Source organism: Camelus bactrianus, chromosome 27 (genome assembly GCF_048773025.1).
Source record: "Camelus bactrianus isolate YW-2024 breed Bactrian camel chromosome 27, ASM4877302v1, whole genome shotgun sequence".
NCBI lineage: Eukaryota > Metazoa > Chordata > Mammalia > Artiodactyla > Camelidae > Camelus > Camelus bactrianus.
The window spans coordinates 11,037,942-11,059,585 of NC_133565.1; the positions used below are offsets into that span (position 1 = coordinate 11,037,942).

The 21,644-nt window shown below is 47.0% G+C and overlaps 1 protein-coding gene across 1 annotated transcript in view; it reads left to right on the top strand.

Moving 5' to 3' along the window:
* GABRB3 (gamma-aminobutyric acid type A receptor subunit beta3) overlaps window positions 1-21,644 on the top strand; it is a 223,636-nt gene that overhangs the window by 144,882 nt on the left and 57,110 nt on the right. The window contains exon 4 of the mRNA XM_074354007.1: window positions 15,133-15,353. Coding sequence (XP_074210108.1) covers window positions 15,133-15,353 — 221 coding nt within the window. The remainder of the gene's footprint in view (window positions 1-15,132; window positions 15,354-21,644) is intronic.

Here is a 21,644-nt window from a genome sequence, read left to right on the forward strand (position 1 = left end):
TTTAATGAAGGTAAAAGGTCCAGTATAATTTGAAACCGACAGTGTGATCAGAGTATGAACTCAGGGTGTAAAAGATGAATGACGGGGCAAGAATGAGAATGGCAAATGGAGCTTTTAGAACACACCAGCGCCGGGGCTCTGTCTCCTGCAGTGCTGATCCGGGGCAGCTGGGGTGGGCCGTGGGATTGGACTGGGGATAAGGAAAAAGGATAAAGTTATGACAGGGTACCCCCCGGGATAGAGCAGTCAGGAGAGTAGGTGGTGAAGGACTCAGTCAGCGCTCAGAGGGATAATTGGCAAAGAGTTAAACATCTTAGGAACCATGGAGGAGAGGAACAGGTCCAGCCAGAGGCGGGCACATTGAGACTTTGACGGGAGGGTCCCGCAGAGGACCTCTGAGCTTACAGCCAGCAGATAGAAAGGCCAGGAGAGTGTCTCAGGGGCCCAGCAGTGCCCGAGCTCCTGCTTCCAGCCCTGCTGCAAGCTTCCTAGCCAGATGAGGGCAAGAGAGTGCCCTCTGCAGGTCATTGGGCCACATTGCTGGGACCAGGCTGGAGACGGAAGCAAGTCCCAGGTGGACTGATAAAAGGATGGGGACTTCTGTGTCTAGCAATGTGGTTGATTAGAAATTCTAAAGAACTCTCAGCATAAAACCATCAGAAATTGTGAACGAATCACAATAAACATCATTTAAATGTATCACTTAATTCACAGGAAAATGAAAGGAAGTCCCAGGAGCCTCAAGAAGGGCCAGAGAGTCTGTCTATTCGGAGAGAGAGCTAAGGATGAAAGTGTTGTAAGCTATACCTGAAGACTGGAAGCCCTGGGGTCATCTGCCCTGTGTAACCAGGTGGCTGGATGTTAGTGGTCGGGCAGAAACAGGAGACCAAACTAAGGAACTCCACAAAACAGGGAGTAAAAACTGAGTCTTCATAGAGCAGCACACACAATTGTAGTGAAATAAGGAGGCACTGTATGGTTTTGAACATGGGAGCAAATGAGCTGATTTAAACTGTTTTTAAAAAAATCACCTTGGATGCTGTGTTGCTAACAGGACCATCGAAGAAAACAGGTGCAGGGAAGCGGTCCTGAGGCTGCTGTAGCACAGAGGGGGAGAGGGAGGGTGTCTGCCCAGGCTGGCAGCCATAGCAGTGATGAGAAGTGCCTGGACCACAGTCTGCTTTTAATGCAGAGTCAGCAGAATTTCCTGTGATCGATGTAACATGTGAGAGAAGAGAGGAGTGGAAACGATTGGAGGTTTGGGCCGGAGTTACTGGAAGAATGGTGGTAGACTGAGTGAATGGGGGAAGATTCTAAGTGCATCTGTTTTGAGGATAACATTAGCAGTTCAGTCTGGGTGTGTTGAGTTGATTCTGGAGTTTGATTTAAAAACTGAGTTGGAGAGTAAATTTGAGAATCCTCAAGATAGAAATAGGATGTGAAGCCCCGAAGCTAGAGGAGATCACAAAGGAAGTGAGTGCAGGTAGCAGAGAAGGTGCCAGGGTGTGGCTGAGTGCGTGGGGAGATGGCGGCCCAATGTGAGGAGTCCTGGGCACTGTGGCCTTAGGAAGAAGAGGAAGGATTGGAAGGAGCAGCAGAGAAGATGGGCCAGTTGCGCAGGTAGAAAAGCAAGAGAGTGAGGGATCTGGGGTTTCACCCACAGTTCCCACGGAGGCTGGCAGGAGACACAGATCTCATGAGCTGAAGACAAAAGACAGTTGACTGCTCATGACTAGGCAGCTCCACGATTAGTGGGGCCCAGGGCAAGAAGCAGAAGCAAGAATGGATAAAGGACATGTGGTATACACAGATATGGAATGGAACACTACTCAGCCATAAAAAAGAACGAAAATTCACCATGTGCAACAACATAGATGGACTTGGAGGGTATTCTGCTTAGTGACATAAGTCAAACAGACAATGACAAACACTGAATGATATATCACTAATATGTGGACTCTAAAACAAACTAGGGAATATGACAGAAAGGAAGCAGACTCACGGCTGTAGAGAACAAACCAGTCAGGGCGAGGGCAGTAAGAGACACAAACTACTGTGCATAAAGTAAATAAACAACAAGGCTATGTTGTGCCGCACAGATAATGCAGCCAATATTTTATAATAACTGTAAGTTTTAAAATGGTGAATCACTATGTTACATACCTGAAACTTATATAATATCATAAATCAACTGTACCTCAATAAATTTTTTTTTAAGCAGGAACCAAGTGTCATCCCCTCCTATCTAAAGGTGAGCCCTCGTGTGTCTCCCTCCTTGCGCACCGTGCTGGGTTGACTGTATGAAACCCTGCTCCCTGGTTTCCTTCTGACTGGGTGGGCTTTCGTTACAACAGCCCACAGGCTGGGGCTGCCCCACGCAACTCCATGCAGAGATGCCTGTCCACGTGTTTCTGCTGCACTTAATAACAATTCAAAAACATTACCAAGCCAGTCTTTCTCAGCTATATGAAGTGTAATATTGTTAGTATTGTCATTTGTCTAATAGCCAGAACCTAACAAGTTCTGGGTGAAAAACCCAGAAATAGATTTGCTCTCAGAAATGAATGGACTTGCCTAAAAATAGCACATCTTCTTAGAAACTGGAAGGACTTTAAAATGCGTGGCATCGCCAGTCTACAGGGTTTGTCTTTGAGGAGGGGAAATCCATTGTTAAATACGGCTATTGAGGTCCGTATATAAAATCAAAGGACATTTGAATTCCCACAGTACCAGTTTATCAGAGGGGTTCTTGGTTTAAACTGGAAATCTTAATCCTTTATTTTAAGCTAAATAAATGCCCTTTTCTCTGTTGAAGCTTTTTTTTTTTTTCTTTTTGCCTTTCTGCTCTCTTGAAGGGATTCAGAGTGACCCACAGTTCAGCAAATCTACTAATGAGAACTTATAAACCATGAAACCCAAGAGATGAGCATCACTATTTAAGGATGTAGAATTTTTAGCTTCACGGTCATCTGCGGGCTCCGTGCTCAGTCCAGGGAAGAGCACAGAGGCTTGAGAAATGCCCCGCAGTCAGAATGTGGACACATCACTCACATCTCCAGGTGTAATATTTCTCCAGCTCGAGTAGCTTTCAAATATGGAGGTGTTGAGGGCACCTTGCACTGGTGTATGGCTGTTTGTCACAGCCAGTTCTTGGAGCATCTTTGGATAGATGACACGTTCAAGAGTCATTGCACCCCCTTTAGAGGCCCATAAATCAGAGGTAGTTCCTGGAAAATAAAGCTGTGTGTCTGATTATACACACACACACACACACACACACAATATTTCTGGAACAGTTTGGTGTCTTTAATGAGTATTATTCAGATAAATACTCCCTTAAAATAAAGGGGAATATGAAATGACTCCTCCCCAGTTTCTAAGCACATTCCAAAAGCTCATTCATACAATGTTTGTGCCGACTTAGAACATCTGTTCCCATACGGAGTGTGAGACATCTGATCGTCTTGTGTGTTCTTCTGTTTAACCCACAGTCTATCCGAGGTCTGGTGTGAGACTCAGCCTCCTCCAGACACCACGCACGGGAACACCTTCTTTTGGGCAGGGGTTTGGGAGTCGAGGGCTCATCTCTAACCCCTTGTCGTGGGACATCAGTGGAAACACTCCCCACTGTCCTCCGGCTGCTGCTGACTCATGACCCCGTTTTAGCTGTGAAAAGCCTTTAAGAAACAGGATCAACAGAACCCAGTGACTGAATGAATGTTGGATGTCGCATGTGAAAGAAAGAAGAGGTTGGTATAGAGCCTCGGTTTTTGGTTTGGTTGAGATAGTATGTATGTAGATGCTGTGAGAGAATGGAGAATAGATTTGGGGTAGAAAGAGGAGTTAACTTGAGACATGCTGAACTTGGTTTGTGCGTGGGGCATTTGGATGGAAAGATCCAGAAGGCAGCATCTCAGGGAAATAAGTGGCCCAGAGACACTGATGGAGGAACAAGGATCTGGAGGCTGCAGTTAAGAATAAGAGATGTTTCCTGCTCCGGGTGCCTCAATACTCAAGTTTGAGAGAATTAAAAGGAGCTGTGATAAATTAAGAGTTTGGGATTAGCAGATACTAAACACAGAATAAAGAAACAATAAGGCCCTACTGTATAAGGCACAGGGAACTATATTTAATAGCTTGCAATAACCTGTAATGAAGAAGAATATATATATATATATATATATATATAAACTGAATCACTATTCTGTGCACCAGAAGCTCACACAACATTGTAAATCAACTTCAATTAAAAAAAGAAAGTTGGGGGGGGTGGCCGTGGAGGGGACACAGTGAAAAATGTTCTTTGTATACAGAGGGGTCAACTGACTATATGATGGGGAGGGCTGGGGGGGAGGTGAGCCCTGGGGCCCCTGAAGGTCAGGTCAGCCACAGCGGGTCAGGCCCGGCAGGATGGCTGGTTTGATATTTTTATTAGTGCTGTAGCTACTTTAAAATTTCTGTTTAATTTTAATGTGAAATTTCAAAATATTTTCACAGCAGAAAAGAAATGTTTTATGGACAAGCTAGTGACCTGATACATTTCAGGAAACAAGCTTGTGTCTGTTGCATTTTGAATACTGACTAGAAGGTGGACCTTGGGATTTTAGAAGCAAAGTGTGAGGCCTGCTTTGTTCAGATGGTGCAGAGAATTCTACACTAAGGCGTCAAGCTGAGTCTTTCTTACTGGCGTCTTGGGATAATAGTGCACAGTGGGGGTTTTTTGGAGTTGGGTCTGTACTCCGTGGTGTGAAGCAAAGGGCTGGGGGCCCACCTAAAGAGGATCCCCTTCCATCGGGTGCTGGGGGCACTTTTGAGAGGATGACTGGCCCTGCTCTAGGATCAAAGAACGGAATGTGTAATTTTCCACATGCCTTTGATGAGCCAAGCACCGAGTTAAGCATTGTTAGCTCAATTAATTGCTAGAGCACTTTTACAAAATGAGCATTTGTTCTTTCATTTTTCCACCAGAAGTTGCTGAGGCTGAGTGATTAGGTAACTTTCCCGGGTAAGGCACAGGGTGAGAAGCTGACCCGGTGGTCTGAGGTGTCCTGCCCACCACCCCCTGCAAACTCGCTCCGCTAGAGATTTATTTAACCGAGGGCATCACTCTTTTCCTGGTTCCCGTTGGTTTAGATTGAATTCTGAATTTCTTCTGATATGATGTATTTTTGTCCTTTGAATGTAGGCCAGTATAATCATTTTACATTTCAGATGTACTGGACTCCAGAAAAACATCTCTGGTATCTGTTCATATATGGAAAAAAAAGCATATTTTCAACGTGATTTCTGTCTGTGCCCGTTTTTCAGATGGCTTTAGAGGACTGGGGAAACTTGTAACTATTTTCATCAGCTTTTCCAGATTTCATACAGACGCGACTGGTTTCATTTCCTGAATATATTTAGTGCTTAGGTGGATGAATAAAAAAATATAGACTATGAGCCTTTCGGCAAGTATAATGGCTGTATGAAGACCAGAAGCTCTCAGTGACCTTCCTGCATATTCGCACATCAGCCTCCTTGCCTGCCAGCTTCAGACAAAGTAGATAGTCCTTAAATACACACTTCCTTTGGATTGGTGTACACGGCGTGGCCCCTGGGGTGTGTCCTCCGTGATGCTAAGCACTTCGGAGTGTGTGACAGGCGGACTTCCCGGGTGGGGAGGTGGGCTCAGGGCAGGGAAAGGCGCCCCCGTTTGCCCAGTCGGCAGGAGGCAGACTTGAGACTCGGGCACGTCTGAGTCCAGAGGGCCTTCTCCTAATCACTTTCATTTTACTTGGTTCGACTTTATGTCTGCTGTGGATCAAGAATGCCGCCTGCCATATCAGTAAACAAAAGATGTCGCAGCCATCAAGCTATCACCTGCTTGAGCCCGAAGGGAACTCAGGATGGAAGCAGGATGCCCACCACTCCCAAAGGTGCGCCCTGAGGAGACTCAGGATGTGGAAGAACAGGAGGCTGGCCCTCGATAGCGAGGTGCACCTCAAAGGAATGATTTCCATGAGCTCAGACCTTTGCACCTTCCCGTACATAGAAAGGTGCTCAGTTCCTTAACTTGGGTTGTCTGGTTTTCTTTGATTAACAGTAATCTTTGGATGTTCTGACTACATGGTCTTTGTGGCAAAAACTCCTCTCTATCTTGGGACCTCCCTTGCCTGGGCGAAACAATCTCTTAGAGCAATCTGAAGGCTGCTTCCTGGGCTCAAGTCCTCAGAAAGTCCACTGAATAAAACGTAACTCTCAACTTTCAGGTTGTGCATTTTTTAATCAACAGTAGATACTCCGTGAAGGCTTGGAGCAGAGGGAGGGAGGAGGAGAGAGGGGGTGGTCCTGCTTCCTTCCCACAGACCACCACTTGGACTCAACAAGTGGAAACCTAGGTACTAGTCACGTCTTTTGTGAGAAGGAAGATGGATGTAGTGTTAGATACCGTCGACTGAAAAAATGCACAGGCTGAGTTGAGATTTATGTTTTATTTGGTGGACTTTCTGAGGATTTCAAGCCAGGGAGAAAGCCTCTCAGATAGCTCTAAGGGACTGCTTTGAAGAGGCATGGGAGGAGCCAGGATATATAGGAGTTCTTGCAACAAAGACCAGGTAGTCAGAACATCAAAAGATTACTGTTAAAGAAAACCAGATATTTCAAGTTAAGGAATTCAGCACTTTTCTATGCATGGGAAGGTGCAAAGGTCTGGGCTTATGGAAATCATTCCTTTGAGATGCACCTCGCTATCTAGGGCCAGTGTCCTGTGATTTCTCACCCTGAGTCCCCTCTGGAGGCACCTTGGGGGTGGCTGCAGGAGCCTGGCTGCCTACTTGTCTGCATCCTGAGTTCCCTCCGGACTGACCTTCCAGGGCAGGTGTAGAGGCTTAACAGCTGCACCATCCTTTGTTTACTGATACGGAAGGCAACATTCTTCATTCACAATACTCATTCTTAGGCCACTAAAAGGAACGGATTAGAATTTTCTAAGTGAACTTTGTTAATAGAAATCCCAAGATTCCCCCAGCCTGATGTTAGTCTCAGAGATGCCTGCAAAGGAAGTTCCCACCACCTCGGGCTTATGTAAGCTTCTCAAACCCGTTTTCCATCTTCCCTGACTGGGGAACAGCTCACCTGTGAGCTTTTGTCTCATAAACTTGCTGAAGCAGATGCAAGTGCAGGTGTCCTGTGGCTTTCACAGCTGCGGTTAAATATTTAAATTTGGCTTGGAGATTGCATTTCTTTCTCGGGTAAGGAAATTGTTTTTTCATTTCCTGTGCTGAGGAAATCTAGTCAGTTACCTAATTGCAGAATAATGAGCAATATTTCCACTTTCAAATATGTATTCTTGTCATTTTAATGCGATAAATACCAAGAAATTTCCACAAGCGGGAAGAAACTTTGTTGTTTATCTCCTATTGCAGTTTATTGGAGCTGCTCGAATTATATCCTGAAAGAAGGGCTGAGGTTTTACTTTGTTCTTATTTGTTGTTATGGATGCTGTTGGTGTATACTGTCAGGAGATTGTCAAAGGACCTGCGCATAAATGCTTGGCTCCTGATGGCCTCATATTCAAGAATGCCTGTTCCCACCCCCAGCGCTTGGGGCTGCCCCTTGAGCTCTGAGTGCCAGCATCCTGTCCCAGCCCCCTCGGACTGTCCACCTGTCCCCTGTCACTGCCTCTCCCTGCCACACCTGCAGCTACCTCAACCCACTGTCTCCCAACCACAGGACCCTGCACTGGGCTGGTGTCTTCCCCAAAAACTCTGGCTTCTGACTCTTGCATGAAATGGAGTTTTATAATCCAGCATAAAATCTAACAACCCTTGTGTCATATTTTTGCAATGAGAAAACGTTATAAACAAATGACTTACAAACTTATGGAACTCCACCTGCTGTTAGAGCAGGCAGGTAGCTAGATATGAGCAGAGAAAAGGGGACACGGGCCAAATGGCAGGAAACCATACATCTTGTGAACAACAGGGGTCCTTGGACAGGCCAAGAAAAACAGGAACCTCTGGACTGATAAGTCGTCATACGTTCTGGGTTGACAAGTGTCCTAGAGGCAAAGAAAGGTGGGATAAGACAGGACTCTCCACCATCTGAATGGAACCTTTGTTCATTATGACTTCACCTGACTTCCCGATCAAGACTAATTAAGGATAAAAAAACCCCTCCTTCCCCATCTAAGAAGGTGGAGCTGGGGTGAAGATCAGGAAAGACGACCCCAAGCCCCTCCCTGCCAATAAATATTCTGCCCATTCACTTTTACACCCATAAAACCAGCCTGCCAGAGAAAGTCGGGGCAGCTACGCACCTGGGTCTGCCCGCTCTTCCCTTGAGAGCCTACCACCCATCCCTTAATACATCCTTGCTTTGCTTTCTTGACCTCCATGTCTTGTTTCTGAATTCTTTCTGGGACAAGACAAGAGCACACTCACCAGCAACACTGCTGGTATCTGCTCTCCCCTTGCGAAGGCAGCGTACAGCCCGTAGGAAGCAGCCTAGCAGTGGACTGGAGTGTTTCATGCTGTTTGATTTAAGACACACACGTCAACAGAGAGAGCAAGGAAAGGACTCGTGACTTCATTAAGTTATCAAGGGACTTTCCCACCCCTAGAAGAAGCCTGGGGGAATAAATGGCCCTTTAATGGAATGCTTTTGTTTGTAAGGTTTTTTTTAAAGACTACTTGCTTTGAGTACAGTCCCTCGTATTTCTTCATGCTGATCCCAAGTTCACTATAAACCTTTTATGATATGGAGAGAAAAAGACATTGTATATTACCTTATTATCTTGACGAACTAAAATAGTTCAAACCAACTATAACTGAGTAGCTTACCTTTATGTGTGTATGTTTATCCCCCAGAGAGTCCCAGTTCTGTGAGTGGCCCGGGGACTTCTGGATGAAGGTACCTTGGATTTTCCTCCACACTGCCTGACCGCTCTCCACTGAATCGCGTATCTTAGGAAATCGAAGCTTTTTCTCAGGGCCTCCCCAGTGTCCGGTGGCAGCCCCTGGATCTGTACCTCAACGGGAGACCGGGGGTTCTCAGGGCTCCCAGGGCTGTTGATACACCTGCTAACACAATGGATGTGAGTCAGCATTTGTGAGCACACAAGCAGTGTGTCAACTGATTAATTTCTAGGAAGGTATTTTATAAATACATACGTGAAGTACTACAAATCTCAGCTCTCACCCAAAGCACTGCCTTCTAAAGTCAAGTGATATCAAATTATAACCAAAAGGAGCTTTGTGAGCTAGATGCCCCACCAGGTCTGAAGAACGTGGGGGCAATGTGGGGAGCAGAGTCCGTGGGTGTCCCCCCTGCAGAAGAGGGGATCCTGCCGCTCTGGGACACGGAGCCTTGTGACCACAGCCCCTTGGCAGCTGCTGTTTCTGTAAGCCCTGCTCTCCAGGGTGGTACCCCCTCTTTCCTCTGTCAGCACGCTCTGCCTAGATGTGCTGATGTGGCTGGTTGTGCCACAGCCAAGAACCAGTGCCTGGAGACCGCCTGCCTCTTCTCTGTGTGAGTCAGTCTAAGTCAGCCCCTGGCCCTAGAGAGGGGACTTCTGCTCCCCAGTGCCCACCACCCCCTCATGCCCGCTGCTCCCAGATCCCACTTCTCCCACATCCCTCCCCTCCTCACACTCAGCTCCTCCCTCCTCCCCACTCCTCCCCAATCTCTGTCTCCGAGAGCTTTAGTCTCCCTGCAAAAGGTGGAGGCAGGGAAGGAGGGGACAAGCAGGACCTCCTCTCACCCTGGCATCTGAGGGATTTCCATGCCTGGGACCTAAAGACTCCTCCTGGCACCCAGGTGGATCACGTCACAGAGCAGGAAAGGTGAAATGGACACAATGATCTTGACCAAGGTCCAGGAGTGGAGACCCGACTGCTCACCATCAATATCAAACCACTCACCGGTGCTGCCTGGTTCTAATCCCTGTGACCCTCTGCACACCAAAAGCCCTTTTTTGAGAAATGCCACTTCAGAGTCTCAGCCATGTGCACCCCCTTTCCTTCTGTCCTGGGTCTCTCTCAGCTGCACCACATTTGGGGGGGACACCCAAGGAACAAGGCAAGGAAGGCTCAACCCCTGTGGGGCTGTTGCTGGTGCTTAGGTTTTTGTCCTGCTGCAGAAAGAATTGAGACGAGACAGGGAGGTCAAGACAGTGAAGTGGGGACTTATTAAGGGATGGATAGTGCACTCTCAAGGGGAGAGTGGGCAGGCTCAGGTGAGCGGCTGCCCCGAGTTTCTTTGGCAAGTTGGTTACATAGGGTGTAAAAATGAATGGGTGGAATATTCACTGGGGAGGGAAGTCATACGTTATATTCCCTGATTTCCATCCCAACTCCACCTTCCTGAGGGGAGGAGGGATTTTTGTCCTTATTTAGTCTGAATCAGAAGTGTTATGGTGTTGGTGCATGATGGATACTTCTGATCTGCCAGCCTAATTTTATTGAAATGAGGGCATAATGAGCAAAAGGTTACTTTTGGACGCTGGCGATCCCTGCCTTTTCCCACCTTTCTTTGTCAGCCTCTAGGTCACTTGTCACCCCAAAATGTGTGACCGCTTATCAGCCCAGAGGTCCCTGCTTTTCTTTCTCTATCCAGGGACCCCTGGTGCTTACATGACGTAGGGTTTCTTGCATTTGGCCCCGTCCCCTCCTTTCTGCCCACTTCTGCCATTTGGCCTGTGTCCCCCCTTCTCTGCTCATGTCTAGCCACCTGCCTGCTCTGACAGGGTCACCCCTTTCTCCACCTCTTCCCCTGCTTGTGCCATCCTGGGGCTCATCACATCGGTGGGGGAGTGGGGGACTGAGTCTGTGAGCAGCACTGCTGTCTGTCTCATTTCAGGGTCTCCTGCCCCAGTGGCACAGGGCTCCACCCCCTGCATCCCTGCCTCATCTCCCTGCTCCTTCTCATAGCGTGTTTCCATCCAGGTGTCACCTGAGTCTACCTCCAACTTATATTCCCTGAGGAGTCCAGGGTCCCCCGCCTTCCACCCCTAGCCCACCGCCATCTAGATCTCTGTGAATTCCTGGATCTTTTACAGCCTCAGAATTCCAATCCTGGAAGACTCTCCATCCCACACAAAGTGCATGTCCTCATGGCTGTGCTCTGTGGTCCAGGCCACATCATTCCTGATGTGAAAACCAGCAACTTGTCTGGGACCCGTTGGAGGAAACAGACCTTCCCGAGGTGTCTGCCTACGTAGCAGCTCAGCTCAGTGTCTGCAGGGATGAGGGCTTTAGTGGTGCTTAGTTCTTACGGCTCCCCTTCAAAAACATGTTCCTGCACATGGCCACATTCTCCACTCTCCAGGGCATCTTTGCAGGTCTCCGCCACCAGGTGCTTTGTGTGTATGTGTGTGTGTGTGTGTGTGTGTGTGTGCGCGCGCTTCACAGAATCTCGCCCCAGAGCTGTGAGGCTGAGAGCCACTCCAGCTTCACATCCCACTTCCTATGGTTCCTTGTGTTCAGTGGAGTAGGGGGCGGGGAGGCCAATTATTTGAGCTCTCTAAATGTTACTTCCTTGAGACATTCCTGAGACTAGCCATAACCCCTGCCTTGTGTTGCAGTGAGCTGATAGAACACGTCGCCTGGCACCTGCTGTGGGTTAGAGCACGCTGACTGTTCATGGGTACGGTGCTCCCCACTGCACCCCCTAGAGTCAGCCCCATGGTCCCCCGATGGTGCAGCCTCCCTTTAGCTGCCCCCCAGCAGCACATGAGAGCAGAGGGGGCTTGTACCTGTCCCATCACCATTCCTTCCTCTGCCTCTTCCTTCTCTGCGGGAGAATGAAATGGGATACTGACCAGTGTCCCTGCGGGTGTAACGGTGCCCTTGCTGTAGAAGGCACAGCCCACACAGCAGATGTGGATTTAAGCACTCCTGCTTTTTCTCCCTCTGCTCCCTAAGCCCTCCACCCCCCGTCCACCCAAACCACCTCAGCAAACACCCAAGACCCAAATCAAGAGGTGGCCGCTGATGGTGTGGAGAGCAGCAGAGCCCCAAATTAGACCCTGATCCCGAGCCTGCAGACTGTGAATGACAGCTGGGTTCCCAGGGCCAGCTGACACGTGGCGGTGCCTCCCGCCTCACAGCAGCCCACGTGAACACCAGCTGGAAGGGAGATGGGAGAGGAGTGCTAGACTTCACGACTCAGGCGTAGGATGAGGGCTTTGAAACCCAGAAGGAAGCAGATGAAACTCTTCTATTTCCATAAGAATGTCATTTGGAGGGTTATATTTAAATTGAACATCCTTTAGCTGCTCCTGCTAATGTGTTTCCATCTTGTTCTGCCACCAAAACTTTGCATGTTTCAGTTAAAGTGCATCACCAACCTGAAGTTCATGGTGACGTGGGGGCGTGACTGTGAACTTGACAGGCCGATCCACCTCCGAGGGTCTCTATCCAGCCTACTCTCTGTGAACTTCCCAGGACTTCCAAACCAGCACCCCCGTCCTCCGTCCTCCCTCATCACCACCAGTGAGCTCTCCCCCTACGTAGGCTCATGTTCCCTCCGACGCACTGAACTCACCGTCTGCAAAACTGACCTTCCTCATCCACAGCTTTGTGTTTAAAATCTAGATTGTATCATTCCTCAGGTGTGACCAGGCCAACAGAGCAGGAGGCTACTGTCACTGAAAAGTTTGTTACCCACAGACCCCAAGAGAAGGGGGCATGCCATGTGATGGGGAGGGGGACACCGGGAAGCACCAGCCACTTACAGGGCAGAGGTCTGCTCCTGGTCTCAACTGTGTGAAACCCCACCCCCCACCAATTAAAGATGCTCACACAGTAAGTGGTATTGGAGACAGGCCTTGGTTAGTTAGATACGAGGCAGGGGCATGAAAAAAAATCACATAAGGATGTTGCTTTTACTGAATTGATGAGAAACCCTAAGGGGCACCATTGTGCTGGAACTTAGGGTGCAAGAGGAGGGAAGTCCCAGGGAGAGAACCTTTACCATACTTTCAAACATGGACAGAACGGGCATGGGCGAGGCTGGGTGAGCAGGCTTAAGACTGGCTAGTTTGAAGCACTAAAGTGGGTCTTGGGGCCTCGTCTATCCCTGGCTGCCTGGTGCCTGGTGCCTGGATGTGCCAACTGTGGAATGAGGTACTGGCCTGGAGTGTGAGAACCTGATAAAGAAGCCAGTTCAGGGTGTGAGCTCTGAGTTGGATGGTTTACATCTGAAAAGTACAATCCAGGGCTTGGCCGAGTTGTCTGCTGTCTCTAGGAACTGGAGAGTGTCCTTCCAGGGTCACCCAGAGCCCAGACGGTTAGCATGAGAAATCAGGAAACGAAAGACATGGCCGGTAAACATGGTTATGTCCCTCGCTACTTGGAAATCTTCAGTGGAGTTCATCGGCTTTGGACCTGGTGTTCGAGTTTTTCCACTTTCTGGTCATTGCCGTGGGGTCCAGCCCTGCCCACCTCTCTCTACTTTTCTCCTCTTGCACCCTAAGTTCCAGCAAAATTCTCTTCAGTTCAGTAAAAGCAACGCCCTTGTGTGATTTTTCATGCCCCTGCCTTGTATCTAACTGACCAAGGCCTGTCTTCACTACCACCCACGGTGTGAGAATCTTAGATTGGTGGGGGATGGGGTTTCACACAGGTAAGCCTGGGAGCAGACGCCCCCCCCCCCCCCCCGCAAGTGCCTGGGAAAAAGATCTGTATTTCTCCTCATGCACTCAGATGCTACCTCTGCTCCAAGCTGTAGGTAAAACCCCTGCAAAGACTCGCCAGCCTGCTTGCACTGTTTGCTTCCCTGGCTCCTCTGATTTTTTACGGGCCATATATCTTAGAGCTTCTTTTGTTCGTAGCTGTTTAGCAGGTATTGGCTGTGTCACCTCCTTGCCTGTGGGCACCTGGAGCACAGCACTGGGTGTGCTTTTTGTCATTTCTGAGGCCTCTATGCCCCAGCACTCTTGTAATCAGTGATGCGGGTGTCAGGGAGCACTACTGCATTAGCAGGCTCTGAGAACCGCCCGTGAGGCAGCATGATTACTGGACGGGGATGTCAGAAGGCCTGTGTCTGGGATGGATTCTTCAGCGGACTTGCATCCCATCTCTCACCGCCCACAGAGCGAGGCTGTTGTAGACATGCCCTGGAAGTGTGTGCGCCCAGGAGCTCCTGCGCGTGTAACAGCAGTGATTTCTCCTTTCCTGGTGGGAGGGTTTCCTTGCTCATCTTCGGATTTTCAGCTTGGATCCTTCCACCATGGGGTTCAGGATGTCCCGTGAATATGACCGGATTTTTACACCTGTTCCATTCCGGACTTGAGCAGCGATTGCCAAAAAGAACAGACATTTCAAACTAGAATTTCCATGCCCAGCCTCTGATTTGTCTCACCCACCCCACTTCCTTGTTGCACTAACTACTTTGCAAAACGAAAACGTTGGGTCATCTGCTGTTTGCCGCTTACTTTGTTGGGAGGCTTGTGGGGGCTGCACCGTGACCCGGCTCCCTCCGCCCACATCCGGTTTAGCGCCAGGCTCCGTTTTCCGTAAATGTCGTCATCTCAAGACGATGATACAGCTCAGTTAGTGTAGAAATGGCCCTGGCCATCCAGAAGGAAAGGAGAATGTGATGTGTGGGGTACGGAGACCTCCCACAGGTCATCGTGTCTCCAACTGGTGCTTCTGTTCCAAAGAGTTTCTATTTACAGCCGGCTCAGCGGGCAGAAGCGGAGAAAGATGCTGCACCGTGGAGAGTGCGTAGCTCGGGCTGGCCTGTCGTGGGCGGCTCGAGCCCGGGTCCGCTTGGTGGGATAAGCTGGTCGTAGGCCAGCGCACAAGCTCCCTGCCAGCACCCTGATCTTAAGATGACTCTTTTTCTGGCCTTTATTTCTAGGTTCTAAAATGCCAGTTTGTCTAGTGTGCTTCTTACCAGGAAAAACAAAACAAAACAAAACAAAACAAACGAAACAAAAACCCAGGAATTATAGACAAGATGTACACCTATTAAACCTGGTATTTGCATTTACAAAAAAGCGACCGCTGCTTCCTACGCGGTCTGAAAATGGTACCCATTTCTCCTGGATTCCAACCGGAAATGGGGTCAGCCATGCAAGAAACATGCCTGTGGCTGGACGCAAACTAACTTTCTTTTCTTTTCTTTCCTTTTTCTCCCCCCTCCCCGCAGGATTACACCTTAACCATGTATTTTCAACAATACTGGAGAGATAAAAGGCTCGCCTATTCCGGGATCCCTCTCAACCTCACGCTCGACAATCGGGTGGCTGACCAGCTCTGGGTGCCGGACACGTACTTCCTAAACGACAAGAAGTCGTTTGTGCACGGCGTGACGGTGAAGAACCGCATGATCCGCCTCCACCCCGACGGGACGGTGCTGTACGGACTCAGGTGTGTCTGCCCTGCGGGGCCGGTGTCGTGGCTGCGCGGGGGCGCTGTGACCTTGACTTTTTCCCCGGAGGTGGTGGTAGTACGTGAGGCCATGCCCTCAGATTCATGACACCCGTGAAACACTTGGTGCTCTGCAGGAAAAAAAAAATCGTATAAATGTAAGATTGGGGGCATTACTGTTACTATAAATAGACATCAAGCCAGTGAAAAACAGCCTTCTCGGGCTGAGTTTATATAACTGGGCTGCCGTATCTGAGGACACACGTTCCCTGAGGGTGGATTTCCCATATCATAGCCACAGAGGCTGGTAATTAATATCACGCCGGTACTTTAGAGGCTTTTTGGGAAGTTTCCCAAAGCCATTTGCAGGGTTGAACAAAAAATGTCTAGTTGTGCCCACCTACGGTGTCGTCCCCACGGAGTCTAGTGAGGTGGTGCCACCAATGTTTATGGGAACGAGTGGATGCGAGGCTTCCTGGTGAGAATCGTCTCTCACCAAGTTGCCTAATAAAATCACTTGAATCAGGAAAGCAGGCTGCTGTCTGGAACGCCGAGGAGGCCCTGGGCTTGCCTGGTTACCCTGGAAACCACCAGGCATTCCCGGGACGCCCCCACCTGGCCTTCCGGGGATGCCCCACCTCTGCTGGTGGCTAGTGATTGTGACTTTCACAGACGGATGCACTTAGCAGATATCTGTCTCTCATGTTGATTTAGCACTGGGTTTTGTTTCCTTTTATTTGAGAGTAGCGTATCTGTGTCTTTCTTGATCTCCTGGCCTGAAAGTGCCTGGAAACCCTCCTTCCAGGAGTGGCCCCCGTCTGGAGTGGGGCACGGGCGGCTATCTTGGAGAAGGGGTTTCTCTCAAAGTGTTGTGAATCTCTAACCACGGCTCCAGCAAATCTAAGTCTGCTCATAACACCGTGCATGTAAATGCACGCCGCCAGGACTTCTAGTGCTTCAGGGTGCTTAAAGGAAATTATTTAACATTCCTTAAGTGGAAAATGTTGAGTGACTTCCTCAAATGTTGAGTGACCAGGATATAGAATGAGTTGGAATTTTAGCAAAAATTAGATTTTTTAACTGTAAGAGAAAGAAAGTGGCGCTTGTCACCTAAGCCATGGTGTCACTCTGGAAAGAGTGTAGATTGATGTTTCTGTGGGATGTTTTCAGCATTTTATATTTTCACCCAGAAACGAGAGATACGGTTATAAAGTTCTGGAGGCTTTGACAAGTACAAACAGATTGGTTGTACAAAAGATTATCCAGAAACCCTGTGAGCAAAAATGAGGAGATATGTCCTTCCTAAAAGAAGTGAATAGAAGTGTGTGTGTGTGCGCATGTGTGTGATAGCACACGCACAGTGCAGGGGGAGCAAAAGGAAGCAAATAGCAATAAAAACCAGGCTAAGCCTTCTTGGCTTTTTAAACAAAACTTGCCCTTTGGGTTCTCTCCCTTTTTATTTTTGTATTCTTTTTTTTATTTTAAATCTCACAAGAGTCAGAGCACATTAGTGTGTCCAAGAGCAAAGAGCTGTAACTCTGTTAGGCTAGTGTCTGAGTCTGTCCGGTTGCTGTAATAAAACCCACCACAGCAGACACTGATTTCTGACACTCTGGACTCCAAGGTCAAGGTGCCTGCTGACTGCATGTCTAGTGCGGGCCTGTCCTCAGTCATAGCAGATAGCCTCTCCCTGTGTCCTCACGTGGTGGAAGCTGGGGGGCAGGGGAGCTCTGTGGGGTCTCTTTTATAAGAACACTAAGTAATCCCATTAACGGGGCTCCGCTCTCATGAGCTAAGCCCTCACCTCCCAATACCACCATCATTGGGGGTTAGGATTTCAGCATATGAATTTGGGGGGAACGTGAACATTTGAACCATAGCAGACAAAAACGTTATAATAGGAATGAAAGAACTGTAATTTCCAAACTCCATTTGAAAGTGTTGGATTTAACACTATTGAACAGGCAAGAATAAGAAAAAAACCAAGAGATTAAAACTGTATCTTTAGCTGATACGCTGCCTTAAATTTTAATATAAAAATTAAATACTAATGTAATAATAAGCTAGGAGAAACTTTTAATATTAAACTGTACAATAACCTAAAAAAAACTGGTGAAATTTACATCCATTGTACATCTCAAGTAACCTCTTAAATCTAAATGGATTTCTAAATATGTAGCTGTTTTTACTCATCTGTAGTCTCAATATACCCCTTAGATCTTTATTTAGAACCTCATATTTTTGCAACACTTCTTCCATGTGGACCCGGACAAGCTGTCAGGAAGAAAACCTAAGTAACAGACCACATTCCGTGTGTGCTTAAGCAGTCACACTGTGCCATCTGAATTCTTTTTGAAATTGGCTAATCTAGAAATTTCTGCCTTTAGATTTAAAAAAAAAAAATACACGTATCTATAGAGATTAATTTGAATTTGAAGTCATTTGAATTTTGGGGCAAAAAGCATATCAGTATTTCAAAATACTGATAATTTTATTAAATTCGTGTGTATACATATTCTGTGTGAACTGAAGTCCTATTTGTATATTTTACAGGATACACACACATACATGTGCATACTCTACATACCGCGTTTTTTTGATAAAAAACAAAATGTGAGTGTTCACATTGATCGACCACCGTCCATCCTTCCCTTGGCCCCAGACCCTACCCTCTCTCCCCTCTCTTTTTATTCTTGCCCTCGCTGGATCATGTTAGTAACATGGCCAGACAGGGATGGGTGGTGTTGTAACCGCAATGATACATTGCATCCTTTTGGTGTGGGTACCAGACGTGGACCTGGAGGAGATCTGATGCAGCTAAGAACATTAGTGGGTTAAATTCCCTGTGGAGGTCCATGGAGCACTGGGGTTGTTGTTAAATCTCCTGCTTGTAAGGTATTGCTGATGAAGATGACCTGGCTCTGTCCTTGGGACCCTAAGGTTGAATTCTCACCACTGGAGACTGGAATTGGCTTTCCTGGACCCCAGTAGCTCGCAGTAGCCCACCCTGGGAGGTCAGTCACCACTTCACTCCTCCGGGTTCCTTTTCCCAGTCATGCCTGGCCGCTGCAGGACAGGATCAATGAGGGCTTTTGCTTTATCAAGAGCAGAGGAAGATCTCTGGCTGTGATGAGCTCTCCATGATGTAGGTTTGTACGTCATCTCAGACTTATTCTGGGAAATCGTTAATTCATTACTCCGATGACTCTGCAGAAGTAGCTGATGATCTCTCGCCAAGGCACTGGAGAGGGATCATGTTTTCGTGGTGATGAAAGGTTGTTCTACACCATGAATTATGTTTTCAATGACTCTTAGAGCCCCTGAGTATAAAACCTGGGCTAATACTTGCCTGGGCTTGGCTGAATGAGACCGTGAATCCAGCCTCTTGTGCACATCCACGTCACCCTGTGGTGGAACAGGATGCTCTGGATAGGGGACACATACCCTCCTAAAATAAAACTTGGGCTCTTGGAAAATTTCCTTTGGGCAGCGAAGCCTCTTCAGGAACAAGGAAAATCTTGGCTGCCCAAGAGGCTGACAAGTCTTGGTCCTGTTCCCATTGACAGCTCTCCTGTTTTCTTTGGTGCTGAGCTGAAATTTTCTGCTGTCTGTGAGAAGGCAGTCATTGTCCCTCTTCTGTCTCCCCATCTTTCTTTTTTAAGACCGCTTGATCACCTGAAGTCACTGAATATCCCACCTGCCCCACTGAAGACACTTTGCAACGTGGTCTTTCCTTCGGGCCATGCATTTTGTGCCTTCGGACCTTCTCTCTGATGCTAGGAGTTTGTAATAGGCTCACGAAGTAGTATTTGATTTGCTCCAAAAGGCACCTGGGAGTTTGAGGTTGAGTCATCTTCTTGAAAACAGTGTAGTCATGTTGTGCCTGAGAAGCTTTTGGAAAATGTGTTGGAAAATACCCTGTGGAGTTCCCTCTTGCTGTTGAAAATTGCTTGAAATTGTGAAAGCTGCCATTCCTGTTCTTAAAAGGTTGAATGCAATGTTAAAATGAACCTAGGACTTATTTCAGAAGATTCACATTTGGTCATCCAATGGGTTTGACTGCCATCTTTTTCCAAAACTGTATTTTATAGAGTGGTTCTGGCCAGACACCTTTTCCCCCAGGAAAGATGTAAGCTCACAGAATTAATAAGGCTCAGTGTGATTTGAGTGCAGGTGGGCTTAATTCTCCAACTTGTCTGGTCGCTGCCTCCCAAGTACTTTTACGTAGGTAAAAAAAAAAAAAAAAAAAAAAAAAAATACCGATACATTGCTTTCCAAAAAGGATTATGCCAACTTTTACTCCCACCAGCAGTAAGTGACGTATTAGCTTCAGGGATGTGACACCTGCTTTGGGCTGCATCATTATTTCAGCTCCTGGAAATAACCTATTTACTCTATCTTTTGAGGCTGGAGAAAGTCCCCTGTCTCCCTCTAGATGCAGGCTCATAAAATTCTCTGCTCACCCCAGTTGCATTCATTCCTCCCCTACTTTGAAGGACTTGTTCGCAGCTTCACTTCAAACGTCCCTCCTCGCTCTCATTTGATGATGCTACCTTATACTTCGACTGAAAACACAGAAATTTCTTCACCTTCCCATTTACAAAAACACCGTCCCGCATACCTGCTGCTCGCCTTCGCCTCTTCTCTCAGAATGGAAAGTGAGTGAGTCCCTGAACATTTCAAGAATCAGCTTCCCCTTGGCATCCTCTCTCTGCTCCAGGGTTTGGTTCCTGCAATTCTAACCCCTCTCTTTTCACCACTGGTCTCCTCTCTTATCACGCTTCTAATATGCAGACCTTCCTTCTGCCCTTCAGAAATAACCAAGGATGTCCCTGTCTTAGGGCCTTTGCACATGCTCTTTGCTGAATGTAATACGTCGCTTCTAGATACTCATATTTTTAGCATCAGAGTGGAATCATATGATTGAAGACAGTTTACCGGGTCCTGCTCTGATCACCTATCCCCTTTTTGTTACACCGTCTTGCTTTATTTTTGTCATAGCACTTACCCACATCTGACATGATCTTGTCATTTTATTGCACTTCATATTTATTGACTCTCTGTTCCCATCCATGGCAGCAGGGAGGCCGTTGTGAGAATATAAACTCTCTGAGAGAAGAACCTGTTTCCTGTTTATTGTTACATCCCCCAAACCTAGGGCAGTGCTGGGGGGGAGACAAGGAGACGTGCTAAATGTGGATTACGTTTAAATTCCAGTTCTTTCTATACTACTTCATTTTTAAAATTTTCCATTTCAATTTTTTTTTTTTTTTTACTTTTTAAAATTGAAGTATAGTCAGTGTACAATGTTGTGTTGATTTCTGGTGGACAGCACAATGCTTCAGTCATACATGAATATACATATATTCATTTTCATATTCTTTTTCACAGCGAGCTTCTACAAGATCTTGAATAAGTTCCCTGTGCTATACGGTATAAACTTATTTATCTATTCTATATATACCTGTCAGTATCTATAAATCTCGAACTCCCTGTTTATCCTTTCCCACCCCCTCCTCACTGGAAACCATAAGTTTGTATTCTACATCTGTGAGTCTGTTTCTGTTTTATATTTAAGCTCATTTGTCTTTTTTTTTTTTAAGATTCCACATATGAGTGATATCATATGGTATTTTTCTTTCTTTTTCTGGCTTACTTCATTTAGAATGACATTCTCCGGGGACATCCATGTTGCTGCAAATGGCATTATGTTGTCATTTTTATGGCTGAATAGTATTCCATTGTATAAATACAACATAACTTCTTTATCCAGTCATCTGTCGATGGACATTTAGGTTGTTGCCACATCTTGGCTATTGTAAATAGTGCTGCTGTGAACATTGGGGTGCAAACATTATCTCACGTACATCTCAGCAATGTTCTCCTAGGGCAGTCTACCCAAGCAATGGAAATAAAAGCAAAAATAAACAAATGGGACCTAATTAAACTTACAAGCTTCTGCACAGCAAAGGAAACCATAAACAAAACAAAACGACAACCTACAGAATGGAAGAAAATATTTGCAAAAGATGAAACTGACACGGGCTTGATCTCCAGAATATATAAACAGCTCAAACGACTTAATAAGAAAAAAACAAACAACCCAATCCAAAAATGAGCAGAAGACCTAAACAAGCAATTCCCCAAAGAAGAAATACAAATGACCAATAGGCACATGAAAAAATGCTCAATATCACTAATTATCAGAGAAATGCATCAAAACTACAACGAGGTGTCACCTCACACCAGTCAGAATGGCCGTCATTCAGAAGTACATATTCTACAGATTCT